Source organism: Struthio camelus, chromosome 1 (genome assembly GCF_040807025.1).
Source record: "Struthio camelus isolate bStrCam1 chromosome 1, bStrCam1.hap1, whole genome shotgun sequence".
In the NCBI taxonomy this organism is placed as follows: domain Eukaryota; kingdom Metazoa; phylum Chordata; class Aves; order Struthioniformes; family Struthionidae; genus Struthio; species Struthio camelus.
Window position 1 is genome coordinate 27,883,307 of NC_090942.1, and position 15,630 is coordinate 27,898,936.

Consider the following 15,630-nt stretch of genomic DNA (forward strand, 5'->3'; position numbering starts at 1 on the left):
CTGGGCAGGCGCTTAGCCCTTCTGCCTCGCGCTGGTCTGACCAAAAGTCACTTATGCAGACAGCTCCAGGCCTGAGGGCAGAGAGGCCGTTTGTCCAAGGGAGAGCTCTGCTCTGCTCTGCTCTGCTCCCTTCAGCTGGCTTCCCAGCTGCTCCTTCAGCCTGTCCTGGCAGCCAGGCCAAGGGCCAGCATGCAGACTGTGTGTTTTTCCTCAGCGGGGGCTGGAAGCACGAGTGTGTGAAGACAGGGGCCTCGATCGTCCCCAGGTGCAGCCCTTGGCGGTTCCCCTTGTTGAACTTGACAAGGTGCCCGGTTGCCTCACGTCTCGCTCGTAGCGGGGCACTGGCCTCTTGCTGCCTTTGAGAACGATGCTTCCTGTGGTCTGGGCAGAAGGGAGGGCGAGAGCTTCTGGTAGCCAGGAAAGGTCGCAAAGCCCGCCGGTCTGGAAGGCTGTTGGATCCGCTTGCAGTCTGCAAAGGGGAAAGGGGTTATGGAAGTTCTCTGCCCTGCAGCGTGACTGGCAAAGCGGAACCGCTGTCCAGTGCTGGGCACTTGCTCTTCTCTCTGCAAAGCAAAAGCAGGTGCGGAACGCCTCTGAAGTGCCTTCGCTTTGGGTTGTCCTGTTGCCAAACTCTGAGAGGAACTGTTTTCCAGTGGTTCCCTGCCTGCTTCTGTCCTGCTGGGTGTCAGGGAGAGGTGAAAGTTCTTGGCCGCCGGAGCAGCAGCACTGAAATTCAGCGCTGGCATCTGGCATGACAGGAGCTGGTAGCGCTTACCAGGCGGGTAGAGCAAAGTCCCGTCTGTTCTGGCCCCTGCACTAGAGGAGAGGGATGGAGCTACTGGAGCGAGTCCAGCGAAGGGCTACTAAGATGATTAAGGGACTGGAGTAGCTCTCATACGAGGAAAGGCTGAGAGAGCTGGGATTGTTCAGCCTGCAGAAGAGAAGACCGCGGATCAGGGTGTAGGCAGGATGCGAAGGGAGGGTGTAAAGAAGTCGGAGGCAGACTCTTCTCAGCGGTGCCTAGCGGTAGGACGAGGGGCAAGGGGCACAAACTGAAACACAGGCCGTCCTGTCTGAACAGGAGGAAAAAGTTCTTTGCTGTGAGGGGTGACTGAGCCCTGGAAGAGGTTGCCCAGAGAGCTTGGGGAGTCTCCGTCCTCGGAGATGTTCCCAAGCCGTCTGGCTAGGGTCCTGGGCCGACTACTTGAGGTGATCCTGCTTGAGTAGGGGGGGCTGGACGAGACGATCTCCAGAGGTGCCTTCCAACCTCAAACGTCCGGTGATTCTGTGACAAGCAGGAGAAGCGGGCGACCGGGCATCTAGTCAAGTTCGACAAGGGGAACTGTCAAGGGCTGCACCTGGGGACAAATAGCCCCTGTGCCCTGGGGCAGGCTGGGGGCTACTGCCAGGAAAGCAGCTGGGCAGAGGAAGGCCTGGGGGTGCAGGTGGGCAGCAAGGAGTCAGCAATGGTTAGAGAAAGAAATCGTAACCACATTTTAATCGTTTTGATAATAACTTTCTGCCAAAGGGAGCAATCGCCCTCCAGCCTCTCGCTGTGGTCTCTGCTAACAGCTGGAGCGATCCGCTTTCGGTGAGAGTCGCTCACCTCGGTGAGAGTCGCGACTCGCGGCCAATTTGGCTCCCTCCGGCACTTGGGCTTCCTACGGCGCAGGCGCAGAGCTGGGAGCCCAGAAGGACCGGCACGCTCGCGGCCTGGCCGGGCAGCAGCCAGAGCAGCCAGCTGCGGGGCTCAACCTAAGCAGTCGCCGTCTCTTCAGGCGCAACGAGCTACTTCAGCCCTGCGAGCTCGGCCAAGCGCTCGCGACGCCCGCGCCCTTAGGGAAACAGTGGGAGCGCAGGTTTGCAAGGAGCACAGTGTCCCGCACCTGGAGCAGCAGCAGCATGAATTCTTCAGGGAAATGACGGCACAGCAGAGTAAGAGCTGGAGCTGGGGGCCGCCGGGGAGGGACCCCCAACAAAGACGTCCTTCGGCCGGCCGCAGCCACCCGCCGCCGCCGCCGCCGCCGCCGCCCCCCGGCCCGGCCCGGCAGCGCCGCGAAGGAGGCGGCAGCGCCCCCCCCCGCCCCGCCCCGGGCCCGCCCCGGCCGCAGCCCCGCCCCCTCGCTGCACAGCCCCGCCCCTCGGCGCGTCACCCCGCTGCCCTGTGACGCCCCCCCCCCGCGCCCTCGCCGCGGCTGTTGCGCATGCGCGGCGCGCCCGCCACCGCCTCCGGAGCCGGTGGTCCTCGGTGCTGTTGCGGCCGTGTGCCTCGCTGCCAGCGTCGCTGCGTCGCTGTCCTCGGCCGGCGCCTCTGCCCCCGGCCCGGGGGCTCCGAGCTCGCCGGGACTCAGCCCCGCAGCAGCTGGCCCGGGCCGCGGCCCCTGCTCGGGGCTGTCCGCCGCCCGCGTGCCCGCCGCAGCATGAAGAGGCTCTTGGGGCTCTTCGGCCAGGGCCAGGGGCAGCCGCCTTCGCCGTCGCCGTCGCGGTCGCGGTCGCGGTCGCGGTGGGCGTGCGGCGGCAGCGCGCCCCTGCGCTGCGTCGGCGCTGCCTACGAGCTCCGGGAGAAGGAGCTGGGCAAGCTGCACCGCGCGGCCGCCAGCGGCGACCTGGCGCGGGTGCGGCGGCGGCGGTGGCTGCCGAGAGTCGGCCTCGACGGGCGGGACAAGGCGAAGCGGTGAGGGGCGGCGGGGGGGCCGGGGCGGCGCGGGGGGTGGGGGGGGCGGCGGCGAGGGCCGGGCTGCTGCGTCGGTGCCGGCGGGGGCGGCGGCTGGTGGGTTGGAGCTGGCGTGCAGCTGGCAGGAGCGCCTTTGTGCCGGGAAGGCAGGGCCGTTTGCTTGGGCTGGCGAGGGAGTGCGGGAGGGCAGTCGGCCTTGCGCGCGCGGGGTGGGCTCGGGGCTCGGAGGCCGGTTGCGTGTGTGGCCAGGCCGGAGCGGGACTTTGTTGCTGGGAGCGTGACAGGGTCGAGGGGGAAGGTTTCTGCTGTCGGGTTTGGTAGGTGTTGTGGAGGGCCCTTGGGAGCGAGCGCGTGCTGGTGCTTGCTGCAGCAGTAAGGCCGGGAAGAGGCCAGAGGGCGCGACTTCCCGGCAAGGCCAGCAGCAAGGGGATGTTCTGGTGTTATAAAAGGCACGTGCTGGGCCTGCGGCCCGCTGCTGTGGCGTGAGTGGTCCTGGCAGCAGGTGGAGGTTGCCTTGCCGTAGGCTGGAGGTGCGCAAGCCTTGCTCTTGCTTGCTGGGCTGCGTGCGTAGTGGTGTTGGAGGCAGGGAGGAGGTGCCAGGGCGGAGGGCAGCAGTTGCAGAGCGGAAGCCGGAGGCTGGCTGGGAGAAATGGGGGGCCTGGGCGCAGGGATGCACGCGCAGGGAAGGGAGCGCGGAGCTGAGGCAACGTTGTCTTCCTAAGTGGGGGCTGGGGCTGGGGCTGGGGCTGGGGCGGGGAGGGGCTTTTTCCTAGCCCCGGCGTCTCGGGCTTTGGGTGTGCAGCGGTCACCCGCGTGACATGGGCAGGCGCGGTCTCTTCAGCTGTCTGGCCTGCGCTAAGGTAACATGCTCAATTTTTAGGACACCTCTGCATCTGGCTTGCGCTAACGGACATGCGGAGGTTGTCTTGTACTTAGTAGAGAGGAAGTGCAAGCTAAATCCTCGTGACAACTTCAAGAGATCGCCACTGATGAAGGTACGTGGGTGCTGCGGTAGGCAGGGCTTCTAAATTGCGCCCCGAGCGATCGAGCTCTTGGGTGATTCTGGAGGTAGGTCTGGGTGGAGCTTGTGGTGCGCTGGGCGCTGGCTAGGCGTGCGTTGCCTAATGTTTGGGCGCGTTATTGTTGTCCGAGGTCGGCAAGCTGTGGGAATTCTGCCAGAGGGAAGCGTAATTGCTGGCAACGTTTCCTTGTTTCCCGTGTGGTTGGCAGGCAGTGCAGTGCCAGCACGAAGGCTGCGTCGCCATTCTGCTAGCGCATGGCGCCGACGCTAACCTTGCGGATGCTAACGGCAACACTGCCCTTCACCTGGCTGCCCTTGCTCCTAACACCTGCCTAGCAGGGCAGTTACTGGCGCACAACGCCCATCTTGATGCGCAGAATAAGGTAAGCGTGGAATTTGGGTCAGGCCGCTCCTGAGAAGAAAAAGTTGCTTTGCTTCTCTGTGTTTTTCTAACTGGAGAGGGGCGTTATGCTTTCAGATGGGATACACGCCCCTTTCTCTGGCCGTGTCCGCGCATCACGTAGAGATGGTGGAGTTCCTGCTTAGCAAAGGAGCCGACGTGCACGCTCGAGATCAGTCGGAAAGGTGAAGGGTTTGTCAAAACGGGGCGTGGGTCTCCTGAGCATTGGTGAAGTTTGCCTGGTCTGGCCGGGTAGCCGAGGGTGCTTAGCGGGGGAGACGTTTGGCCCAGGGACGTGCTGCGGCCCCTTGCAACCCGAGTTCTCGTGGGCTTCCGTGTGGTTGGCTTTGCTTTCCTCCTGGCTGTAGGAAAGGGGGAGGTGTAATTGTTTTGGGAGCAAATAGGGATGAAAGGAACGCCAGTGAAACGTCGGTGTCTCCTGATAGCTTTTGTCTCGTCTTGTGGCTGCTTTAGGACCCCTCTGATGCTTGCCGCCTCTGCCGGGGACGTGAGCATGATAGAAGTTCTTCTTGGCTATGGTGCTGACCTTTGCCAGAAAGACGTTCTTGGATGGACAGCGGAGGCTTATGCTAGGAGGTCTGGACACACTGGGTAAGTGCTTTAGGTCACGGTGAGAGTCGCTAAGCGGTCCGAATGTCCGTGTTGGTGTGCGGACGTGTTTGGTAAGAGGCGCAAGGTTTAATGATGCGTGGAGACCTTTGTTGAAGGTGGGCTCAGTGGAATCTTCCGGGACGTAGCGTTCCCTGTGTCAAGTGTGAGTTGGGGAGTTGAGGAAAGCTTCCCCCGCAAATCGTCTTGTTTGGTAAGTGGTGTTATGCAAGGATGTAGTTGATTATAGTGACAGTGTTCCCTTTCTTTCCGCACCTCCCTAGTGTTAGTGAACAGCTGGCAGACCGCGCAGCCGAGAAAAACGTGGGAGAAGCTTGTGCAGGCAGCGCAGAAAGCACGCCAGTGCTTAGCACTCGTTGCGAGGCAGGAGCTGCTGCGTTTGCGTTGGGCACACCTGCTGCGGACAGAGGAGGTAGGAGGCTTAACTGTGGAGGAGCTGAGGAGGAGAATGCCTACGGCCTTTTCTTGTGGTGGCTTGTATTGAAGCTTGGCAGGGTTCCGTCCCTCTTGCCTGTTGAGTACCCTTGCTAGGGACGGAGTAGAGACGCGCTGGTGATCCTCCTCCGTGAGGATAGTCCTTTGGTTTTGAGGCTGGCTTTTGGTTTTGGGGGTGATGGGTGGGAGGCTGGGTAGAGCAGGAAATACAGCGTAGTCTCTGGCATTTTGAAGCACAGGTTGGCGGGGGTGGGGGTAGAGGCAAAGAGAGCACGAGAGAGAGACCGATCTCTGCCTGTGTGGTATGAAGAGCTCGGCAGTTTGTTTCCTTCTTGTCCTGTTCAACCGCTACCAGCATTTGCTCGCTGCCTGCTCACATAGCATATTCATGCCATGGCAGGTTTGAGGTTTGGAACGTTCGAAGGAAAGACAAGGGCGGTGTGGAATTCTTGTCCTTTTTTATTTTGCGGGGGGTGGGGGGGGGGCAGCGAGAATTGAGTAGGATGGGAGAAATTGGTGGTTTGGGGCATGCTTTCGTTCATGCTGTCTGGCATGACTGCTTCACTCTAGTCTGGCCTGTAGAATTGTCCGTGTAACATGCTTGTCTGCATTGCTGAAAGTCGAAGGTCCGACATGCTAAGAATTAATCCTGTCAATTAATATTTGAACAGTGAGAGGTGGCTTTTCCCACGAATACTTCACGAGGTGAGCCTCGAACAGTAGCTTTTGCCAACGACCTTAACCTGCCGAAAAAGAGGGGAGATTTGAGCGAGACGGTCCTTCTTGCCTTTGCCTTTGCCTTTGCCTTTGCCTTTGAAGAGTGTTGGAGGCAGAGGAGAGCGATGACAGCTGTCCTGCTTCTGAGGAAGAAAAAAGCAGTTTAGCTGCCAAGGTAAAGTGCCTCCAGAAGGAGAACTGCCCGTGGAGCGACTCGTTTGCAGGGCAGAGCTGTCTAGATTTGGGCAAAAGCGCGTGTCCAGGCAGGGTGGTTTTCTCCTGCCCCGCGGTCTCCTGCCTGCCAGTCTTTCAGCTGCGGTGAGCTGTTTGCTCCAAGCCTTGTAGCTGTCCGTGGCAGAGCATGCAGCAGGCTTGCGGTTGCGGGTGGGAAGAGCAGTAGGTGACAAGAAAAGTGACCGCATGGTTTTCTTCACCTGAGTCAGAGTTCTCGTCCCAAAGCTGATCAGCCTCTAGATGGCCTGTTCTTTTGTCCTCCAAGCCTTGCTGTTTGTTTCCAGTAACTTTGGTGATAGAATTCAGGCTGATATGGGGAAAAGGGCACTTGCTGTTCAAGATCTGCTGCAATGCTTCATCTCCTGGCTCTCCTTTCTTTCGTCCTTGTCAGGTTGCCCAAGAGTGCTTGGGGGCGGGGGGAGTGGCTCAAGAGGGTCTTTTTTTCCTCCTGGGGGATGGCATTGCAGGCTTGCATGGGATCTCACAGCACCTGTTTCCCCTTCCTTTTGTTTCTTTTGTTTTGTTTTGGTTTGTTTTTCAGTTGAGGTGTGTGGCATTGGGGCTGTGCCATGATGAAGAAGCTGAAGAAGCCGAGTGTGGTGCAGGAACGCACCCCGTAGTGCTGGAGATGCAGGCATGTTTATTTGCAACCTGGTTGCCCTTGTCTCAGTGGCCTGTCAGAGAGTGTGGCAGCTGTTGTGTGAGAAGAGCTAGTGTGGCATAGTAAGATGTGATGGTGGTTGGAGGAGTGAAAGTGAGGAAAGAGGGGGAGGTGAGACTACGGTAGTTTGAGAAGCAGGCAGCTGGTGGTCTCGTGAGCCCAAGGGAGGGGGAAAGGGTGTGTGTGCTGCTGGATAAGGTAACGTAGGTGAAGGCAGAGCCTGACTGTGTGCGGGCAGTGCTTCTCGGGGGGCTTTATGGAATGGGAGCAGGACGTTAGTGACATTAGGTATTGCTGTGTACATAAAGACATCTGCAGGCCTTGTAAAAGAGGAGCGAGAAGGTTTTTCTCTGTGGCTCGAGAGAGGAGAAGTATTTGGCAAGGTGTGGATGGCCTGGGCAGAGGCTGCTGTCCTGGGAGTGGCAGCAAGTGGCCTTTGAGTTGTATTTCTAGAGTCCTACTGCAAGAGAGAAGGTTCTGGTTCTGTGCGTGCTTGGAAGGGCTGCTGCTGCTTTGCCAGGTTATGCAGTGAAAGGAGCGTGTTTGGGACGGTGCAGCCAAGTACTAAGGACAGCAGCAGAGTGGGTGTAGGCTTGGAGGGAGCGCAGTTGGGGGTTGGAGAGTGGAAGCGAGGGCCCAGGGGGAGGTTTGCCTCAGGTTGTTGGAGAAGCAGGCAGCTGGCGGTGTTTGTTGGTGCAAAGGAGGGGGGAAGGATGTGTGTGCTGCTGAGTATTGCCGTGTAGGGGAAGCTGGAGTGTGGGTAGTGCTTCTCAGGGGCTTTAGGGGAAGGGAGCAGGGCGTTTGTGAGCTTCGGCATTGCCGTCCCTTCACATACGTTCTCGTGGAGGCTGCTTGTTTCTGTTCTTTCTAAGTGTGCGGGCCGATCTCTTTTAGGACGACTCACCGGAAAGGAAGGGAGAGGAGGCTCCTGGTGGTGCCCAAGTGGCGGCTGCTGCAGGAGCCCCTGCTGGTGTGAGAGGTGAGTTTCTAGACATGGAGGGGCTTTGTTTCTCTGCTCTTTGGGCTGGGTGAATGAACTGAAATGGCGATCTGCCTGTGAGAGGGTAGAGCAGGCAGGTAGGCGCTGGGCAGGCAATGGCGGGGAGGGGGGGAGGGAACGTAGCTGGAGGGAGATGTTTTGTGGTAGTGCTAGGGAAGGAGGGTTGTTTCTTGGTGACTTCCTGCGGGTGGGAGGGTGTTTGGCTAGTGCTTTGCGGGTCGCTCCTGTAGCGTGCTGAGGGATTGTGAAGGGCCAACTCTGGAGCTGTAGTTTGGAGGGGAGATGCCGTCAGAGCTGCGTAGTCGGCGACTGTGGCATGGCAGAGCCTTGTTTGGATGCTCGCCGAGCATGTGTTGGGCGTTCTTGGTAGGGGCGTGAGCTGTGCTGCTGGGCTTGGGCCTGTGGTGCTGGCAAGAAGGCGGCAGGAAGTGGCGATGGCGTGGTGGTGCGGCTGGGGGTGCAGGCGCCCTTAAATGACGCTGCTTTGTTTTTCCTGGGGAGTGGAACGGTTTGGTGTGTCCTGGGCGCAGGGCTTGCGTGCTGGAGGAGAGCAGGAGAGGGAAAGAAGGAGCGGTGGTGTGTCATTTGTGGCTTCCTTTGCAGGTGTTGCGTCGTCCGCAGGAGCGGAGCAGGAGGACGAGAGCGACTCTCCCTGGGATTCCGAGGTGCTTGGTGTGAGGGGCGCAGTGGGTTGCCCGTGGGGGGAAGTGCGCGGGAGCTTGCCTTGGACGTGGGCCCTAGCAGGGATGAGGCTCAGTTGCCGCTTGTGGTGGCTGCGCCACAGGTTTGTTCCTGTGACCTGGAGCCGCTTGTGCTCTGTGCAAGCGGTTTGGTGAGGACTGTGCCTAAGTGGGGTGTGCTAATGTCCTGGGAGTGGCAGCAAGTGGCCTTGGAGTTGTATTTCTAGAGTCCTACTGCAAGAGAGAAGGTTCTGGTTCTGTGCGTGCTTGGAAGGGTTGCTGCTGCTTTGCCAGGTTATGCAGTGAAAGGAGCGTGTTTGGGACGGTGCAGCCAAGTACTAAGGACAGCAGCAGAGTGGGTGTAGGCTTGGAGGGAGCGCAGTTGGGGGTTGGAGAGTGGAAGCGAGGGCCCAGGGGGAGGTTTGCCTCAGGTTGTTGGAGAAGCAGGCAGCTGGCGGTGTTTGTTGGTGCAAAGGAGGGGGGAAGGATGTGTGTGCTGCTGAGTATTGCCGTGTAGGGGAAGCTGGAGTGTGGGTAGTGCTTCTCAGGGGCTTTAGGGGAAGGGAGCAGGGCGTTTGTGAGCTTCGGCATTGCCGTCCCTTCACATACGTTCTCATGGAGGCTGCTTGTTTCTGTTCTTTCTAAGTGTGCGGGCCGATCTCTTTCAGGACGACTCACCGGAAAGGAAGGGAGAGGAGGCTCCTGGTGGTGCCCAAGTGGCGGCTGCTGCAGGAGCCCCTGCTGGTGTGAGAGGTGAGTTTCTAGACATGGAGGGGCTTTGTTTCTCTGCTCTTTGGGCTGGGTGAATGAACTGAAATGGCGATCTGCCTGTGAGAGGGTAGAGCAGGCAGGTAGGCGCTGGGCAGGCAATGGCGGGGAGGGGGGGAGGGAACGTAGCTGGAGGGAGATGTTTTGTGGTAGTGCTAGGGAAGGAGGGTTGTTTCTTGGTGACTTCCTGCGGGTGGGAGGGTGTTTGGCTAGTGCTTTGCGGGTCGCTCCTGTAGCGTGCCGAGGGATTGTGAAGGGCCAACTCTGGAGCTGTAGTTTGGAGGGGAGATGCCGTCAGAGCTGCGTAGTCGGCGACTGTGGCATGGCAGAGCCTTGTTTGGATGCTCGCCGAGCATGTGTTGGGCGTTCTTGGTAGGGGCGTGAGCTGTGCTGCTGGGCTTGGGCCTGTGGTGCTGGCAAGAAGGCGGCAGGAAGTGGCGATGGCGTGGTGGTGCGGCTGGGGGTGCAGGCGCCCTTAAATGACGCTGCTTTGTTTTTCCTCGGGAGTGGAACGGTTTGGTGTATCCTGGGCGCAGGGCTTGCGTGCTGGAGGAGAGCAGGAGAGGGAAAGAAGGAGCGGTGGTGTGTCATTTGTGGCTTCCTTTGCAGGTGTTGCGTCGTCCGCAGGAGCGGAGCAGGAGGACGAGAGCGACTCTCCCTGGGATTCCGAGGTGCTTGGTGTGAGGGGCGCAGTGGGTTGCCCGAGGGGGGAAGTGCGCGGGAGCTTGCCTTGGACGTGGGCCCTAGCAGGGATGAGGCTCAGTTGCCGCTTGTGGTGGCTGCGCCACAGGTTTGTTCCTGTGACCTGGAGCCGCTTGTGCTCTGTGCAAGCGGTTTGGTGAGGACTGTGCCTAAGTGGGGTGTGCTAATGTCCTGGGAGTGGCAGCAAGTGGCCTTGGAGTTGTATTTCTAGAGTCCTACTGCAAGAGAGAAGGTTCTGGTTCTGTGCGTGCTTGGAAGGGTTGCTGCTGCTTTGCCAGGTTATGCAGTGAAAGGAGCGTGTTTGGGACGGTGCAGCCAAGTACTAAGGACAGCAGCAGAGTGGGTGTAGGCTTGGAGGGAGCGCAGTTGGGGGTTCTGAAAGGGCTGTTCTACTTCCAGAGCCTGCGTTCCTTGACGGCCTGCCAAAGTCCCGAAGCAGCAGTGAATCTGCAGGTAATGCTTGAGCGACAATCCGAGTTGTGCTTGGGTAGTCCTGCATTTGAAATGCAGTTTGTGGGTGAAGCGTTTCTGGAGATTGCTTGCACCACTCTCTGCTTGTTTGTGTTCTCGCTCACCTAGGTGTCTGCAAAGGAGGGAGGAGAGCGTGAAGGACGCGAGGCTGCTGCAACACAGACTGATTTTCAGTGTGACGGACAGGTGAGGAGCTGTGTTGAAGAGCTGTGGAGATGTTAGCCTAGAGCGAGGTGTTATTGCCAAAAGAGCGCAGGCGGAAGACCGCAGAGAGTGGCAGATGTGAAATATACTTTAGATGTATGTTATCTTTGGGCTCCCTCTGAAGAAGGCTGTCGTGAGTGAAAAGAAGGTGGTAGTGCATGTTCGTGCCCTTTTTGTGAGGCTCACGGCACAATCTTTCCTTAGGCGATGGCCGCAGAGCTGCCGGCGGAGGTTGCTGAAGCTCCTGGAAAGCAGTTGCTTCCAGAAGGTTCACTTGAAGTTCCAAAGGTTTCCTGCGGTGAGCTGCAGGGAGACAAGTTGCGGTTGCAAGAGGAACTGGCCAGGGTGAAAGCCAAGGTAGGCAAAGCCTGTAGCGGCCTGCATGACTGTGAGGAGGTGGTTTTCCCCTGTAAACGATGGGGAAAAGCCCTTGTTGAGGCTGTAGGGTAGTAGTGCAGTGGTGTCCCTTCTGTTGCCTTCCCTTCTTCCCGCCGCTGCCCCATGGTGGCAAACAGACCAAGCGCGTCAGGGAGCTGCCCTTTCAAGCGTGAGGGGCCAAGCAGTGTGTTGGGGGTCACACCTACCCACGAGGAGGCTGCTCAAGCAGCTTGTTGTCTCTCCGAACCCGCCTGAGCTTTGAGGTGGACCTGAAGGTGACAGTGGGTGAGCTCCGGGTGCCCTGAGAGTGCTGCGTGTTTTCCTGTTGAGGCTGTTGTACTCTTTCTCTATATTTGGCTGTGTGTGTAGAGCTTTGGTTCCTTCTTTGTAGCTGGTCAAATGCCTGCGAAGGTGACAGTCTGTGTTCTGGGGGGGGGCAGCACTTGAAAGGGTGCGATCCTTCTTCATGGTTTGCGCTCGCACACGCAGCGCTGGTTGCTAGGTGGGGTTTTTGCACTGTATACGGGAAGCAGCATGTCAGGCAGGTGCTGTGACTTGTCCTGTTCCCTGACTGTAGGAGGAACTTGACCTCCTAACCTAGCTGCCCGGAGAAGGCCGTGGGTTGGCCCTAGTGCTGAGCTTTTTCTGTAGAAAACATCTTGGCCATCTTGTGGCTGCATGATGCAAATGTGCCGCAAAGTGCTATAGTTCCTGCAGGGCCCTGGGGATGAACCTGTAGTTAGTAAGCATTAGGATCCCGAAATGCTAATTCACTTCCAAGTTGTTTTTGGAGAGAGCTACGTTCAGAGCTACTGACTTGCTTTCCGTTCACTACGCCCACCGCTGCCACCAACGCAAGTACGGAGTTGAAGGAAGGAGTGTAGGGACCGGCTTTCCACCATTTGTGTAAGAATAAGGTATAGCAGCGTGGGCAGCGTTGGACTAGAAGTCTTTGTGATTGTGGTCGTTATCCTGGAGTTGGGAAGTGCCAGCAGGAGAAGGGAGAGCCTTTGCAGTAATGCTTCCCGTGGGGGAGCGAGCAGCTGGATGCTAGGAGCGTCCCGAGTCACGGGAAGGAGTAGGATTGGTGTTGCAGCTGCGTTTGGGCAGCTGGTAGGAAATTGAGATGGGGATGGGAGAGGCCGGTATGAAAGCGGAAGGAGCAACGTGGTTTTGGAGAGTCGAAGCAGTGGAGTCGTCTGTCTGAAAGCGAAGCTGACTAGCGTGGGTCCTGACTAGCGTGGTTTTACAGTTGCAGGCGTTGGAAGAGCAGCATGTTCAGGCTGAGCGTTGTGTTCAGGATTTGAAGACGGCCCTGGCAGAGAAACAGAGGGAAGCGACAGCTTCTTCCCGGCAACTGCAAGACCTTCTGGAAGCCTCTTTGGGAGGCGTTAGCCTAAAAGACCTGGAGGAACGAGTGGGACGGTAAGGAAGTGGCACAGTGAAGCAAGGCTTTGCTTTGTGGGCTGGTGTAATAGCAGCAGGATGGCCTTGTTGCATCTCAGCAAGTCAGTACACGATTTTGGGAGAGGCTTTTGCTTTGGACTGTGTGATTTGGCGCTGTTGTGCCAGTGTTGGTGCTCCTGTGGATTTCCATGACGAGGCCTGTGTTTCTTTTCAAGACTTGAACTGGAAAACGCCCGGCTGGAAGACACAGGGCAGCAGCAGGCAGCTAGACTCGAAGCTCTTCAGAAAGAGCTGCACGCCTCTGCCTCTGTAAGCTAGTCATAGCCTTCCTGTTTCATGAGCTACTGTGCGCAGTTGTGTGTGTATGTATGCGGGGGCGTTTTCGGAAGAGATTTTCCTGGGGAGCCTCGGGGAAATCATTCCCTGCAGGCTGCAGGCGATCGGCTGCTGTTGGTCCGCTCGCAGGCTTTCTGGTTTTGTGTGCTACTCTGCTGAGTCTTACTTAACAGTGTTTGAGGTAAGGGCACTTACGGCACTTGTGCGCCGGTGTGAATGGTTGCTGCTTTGTACCGGTTGTGGTGCTTAAGCCGTGTGGCAGCAGCACTTCAGCTGTTGCCGCCTTAAAGGCGTTCTGCAAGTGAACTTGTGGAACGTCCTTGGTGCCAAGCACGTCGTTGCCAAGTCTTAAGCGGCCTCCTCAGGCTGTGCCAGGAATTCCATTTGCCGCTGGTCGCTGAAGATCCCCCTGGAGCTTTAAATTAAGCTGTGCTCTGCCCGGATGGGGATACCTAAGTACCGTCGGCTATTAGCGGAGGGCCTGAGGAAGGTGTTCTCCAGTGTGCGTGGCACCTTTGCCCCCGTGAGCCCCTCGCTAGTAGCGGGTGGTCTTTGCTTTAGTGGGGGTCGGGGGGAGGGTGGTGTGGGGGGAGAGAGGGGTGGCAGGCACCAGTTTCTGTCCCTCGGTCTTAGCCTGGGTGGTGGAAATATTGAAGTGCTGCAGTTTGCGTGGGATTCTGTCCCCTGGAGTTGTGGGGCCGGCCCTCGGCTAGCAGAGAGAGATGTCCTGCCGCACCTTTGTGAGGAAGGCTGTGCGCACCTAGTGCTTCTAGGTGCCGTGAGTGAGTCGTGTGTGCCATTTCTTCTTCCTGTCCGGAAAGCGTGAGAGCGGAAGAAAGCCAGGGAAGGAGCTGGCAGAGTGGAAACAACCCGCAGAAGCCCGCCTGGAGGAAGAAATGAAGAAAAACGTTGCACTGCAGAAAGAATGCAACAGGTACAGCCGTTGAGTACTTGTAAGAGCTGTCGAATGAGCGGGGAGTCAGGCGTTATGTACCTTGCCCCTGAGACTCCGAGTACGTATCTGTTGGTGAGCGAGCTCAAGGCTTGCGTTAGGTCTTGCAAGTGGCTTCTGTAGGGGAGCGTGCGGTTTTAGGTAGGTGGAAGTGCAGGCAGGAGGGCAGTTGTCCTGGGAAGAGAGGGAGGGCGGGAGGGCAGGAAGAAGTCGCTTGTGTCTTGTGCCTGTTGTCAGGCAGAGGGAGAAGCTTCATGGGAGCAGATGAAATGTTGACTGGGCAAGTGATGTGTGGGAGGGGAATGATGTGGGTGGGTGGGTTGGTGTGGTGTTTTGGCTTGGTGTCTTGTTCTGGAAGTCCTGGCCTGTCCGCCATGGTACAAATGAAGTAAGCCCCGCACCGTATGCGTGGTGCTTAGGGAAGTGCATGCGTAAAGGCGGACTGTGCTTGGGCTTCCTACTTTACTTGCTAATGTGCTGTGCAGGTCGAAGAGGCTTCTGGAGAAAGCTATGAAGAAAGTGAGGGCGTATGAGAGGCGGGCGCAAGAGTCCCAGATGAATTTCCCGGGCGAAAGGGAGGACCCGTGTTCGGGAAGGGGCAGAGAAGTTGCTAAATTACGAACAAAGGTGAGCTTTGGCTGGCTTGTTGTGGTGCTTGTTGTGGAAAGCTGTAAGATTCTTTTCCTGGCTGTTGGGTTGTGGTGTTAATTATGTGGTGGCCGTGTTTGAAAAGAACGGCTGTCTCTTATGGTCCCTGAAAAAGCCTGTGTAATCCTTTGGGAAGTGAAGAGGCGTTGCGATAGCGGGGCACTTGTGAGCCTGGGCCTTTCTGGGCGAGAGCCCAGCTTGAAAGCTTGAGGCCCTGGCAGCATCTTTGAGGTCTGACAGATGAATTTGTGCTCTGGAAGACCGGTAAGTAGGACCATTATAAGCCTAACCACAGTATGAAAGGCAAGGACATCGGAAGCATAGGTGTGAGAGGTGTGGAAAAGGTGCGTTTCTGCGGAGAGAAGACGACGACGACGGCGGCAGAGTTTTAGTTGACCTTTGGGGCCTACTGAAACCCTGGCACTTCTTTGTTGATTGTCTTCTAAACTCAAACCTGTGTGTGTGTGTGTGTGTGTGTGTGCGCGTGTGTGTGCGTGTATGTAGAAAGAGATAATCATTTCTGTTTCCTCTTTCCTGAAGCTTCAGGTATACCACTGTAAACAAGTGAATACCTTGTGATTATTGTATATTGTTGTCAATATGATTACAGTTGTTATCGTTCCCGTTCATTAGTTCATTACACTCGGTTACTTACCTGTTACAATAGTAAACTCATTCCTAAGGAGTAGGGACACCTACACTACCAGCCGACCCTGTTTAGTGTCGGGAGCCCGCCGAATTACCTTACCAGGGCAAAATGCCTCTCAACTGGTTCGGTCGTTCTGCGGAGGCCTCCCGGCACAAAGGGACACGCTCGGTGGATTGTCACAGAACTGCGTACGCTTAGACCTCTGGGTCTGCTTAGGTGAGTGAGTCCTTTCCCTGTGTGCAGGTCCGTGAGCTGTGCTGCTCCCTGGAGGCAGAGCGGAGGAAGTCGAGGCAGCTAGAGAAAGCAAACGAAGGTGCGCGAGAAGAGTTGGCTTGGCTGCATGGGAGCCGTGACAAACTGCGGAAGAGCAAGCGGCAGCTGGAAGAAGAGGTGGTTGCGCTGAGGTGTCGCTTAGAGGCCAAGATGAGGGATCAGAGGCACAGAGAAGAGGATAAAAGGGAGATTGAGCAAAAGGCTGGGCAAGAGCTAAGGCAAAAACTACAGGAAGTCAATCTCTTTCTGCAGGTGAGCTCCCTTACCGCTAGTACGCGCAGTCCGTTTGTGGCTTGTCATTCATTCTTTACTGTTGTCATTTCTCGGTATGTTATGCTTGTGCCGGTCAGTGCTGTGGGGTCATGGGCTCGTTATAGCTTCAGGAGGTTG

General features: G+C 57.7%; 1 protein-coding gene across 1 annotated transcript; it reads left to right on the forward strand.

Annotated features, from left to right (window-relative positions):
* Positions 1-2,561: 2,561 nt before the first annotated feature.
* Positions 2,562-4,681, forward strand: LOC138065752 (ankyrin repeat domain-containing protein 7-like; the record flags this gene model as incomplete). Its single annotated transcript, XM_068931171.1, has 5 exons — positions 2,562-2,674; positions 3,555-3,669; positions 3,905-4,078; positions 4,174-4,280; positions 4,570-4,681. Coding segments are annotated over 5 exons (621 nt in total), but the record flags the coding sequence as incomplete, so codon positions are not given.
* Between the last annotated feature and the right edge of the window lie 10,949 nt (positions 4,682-15,630).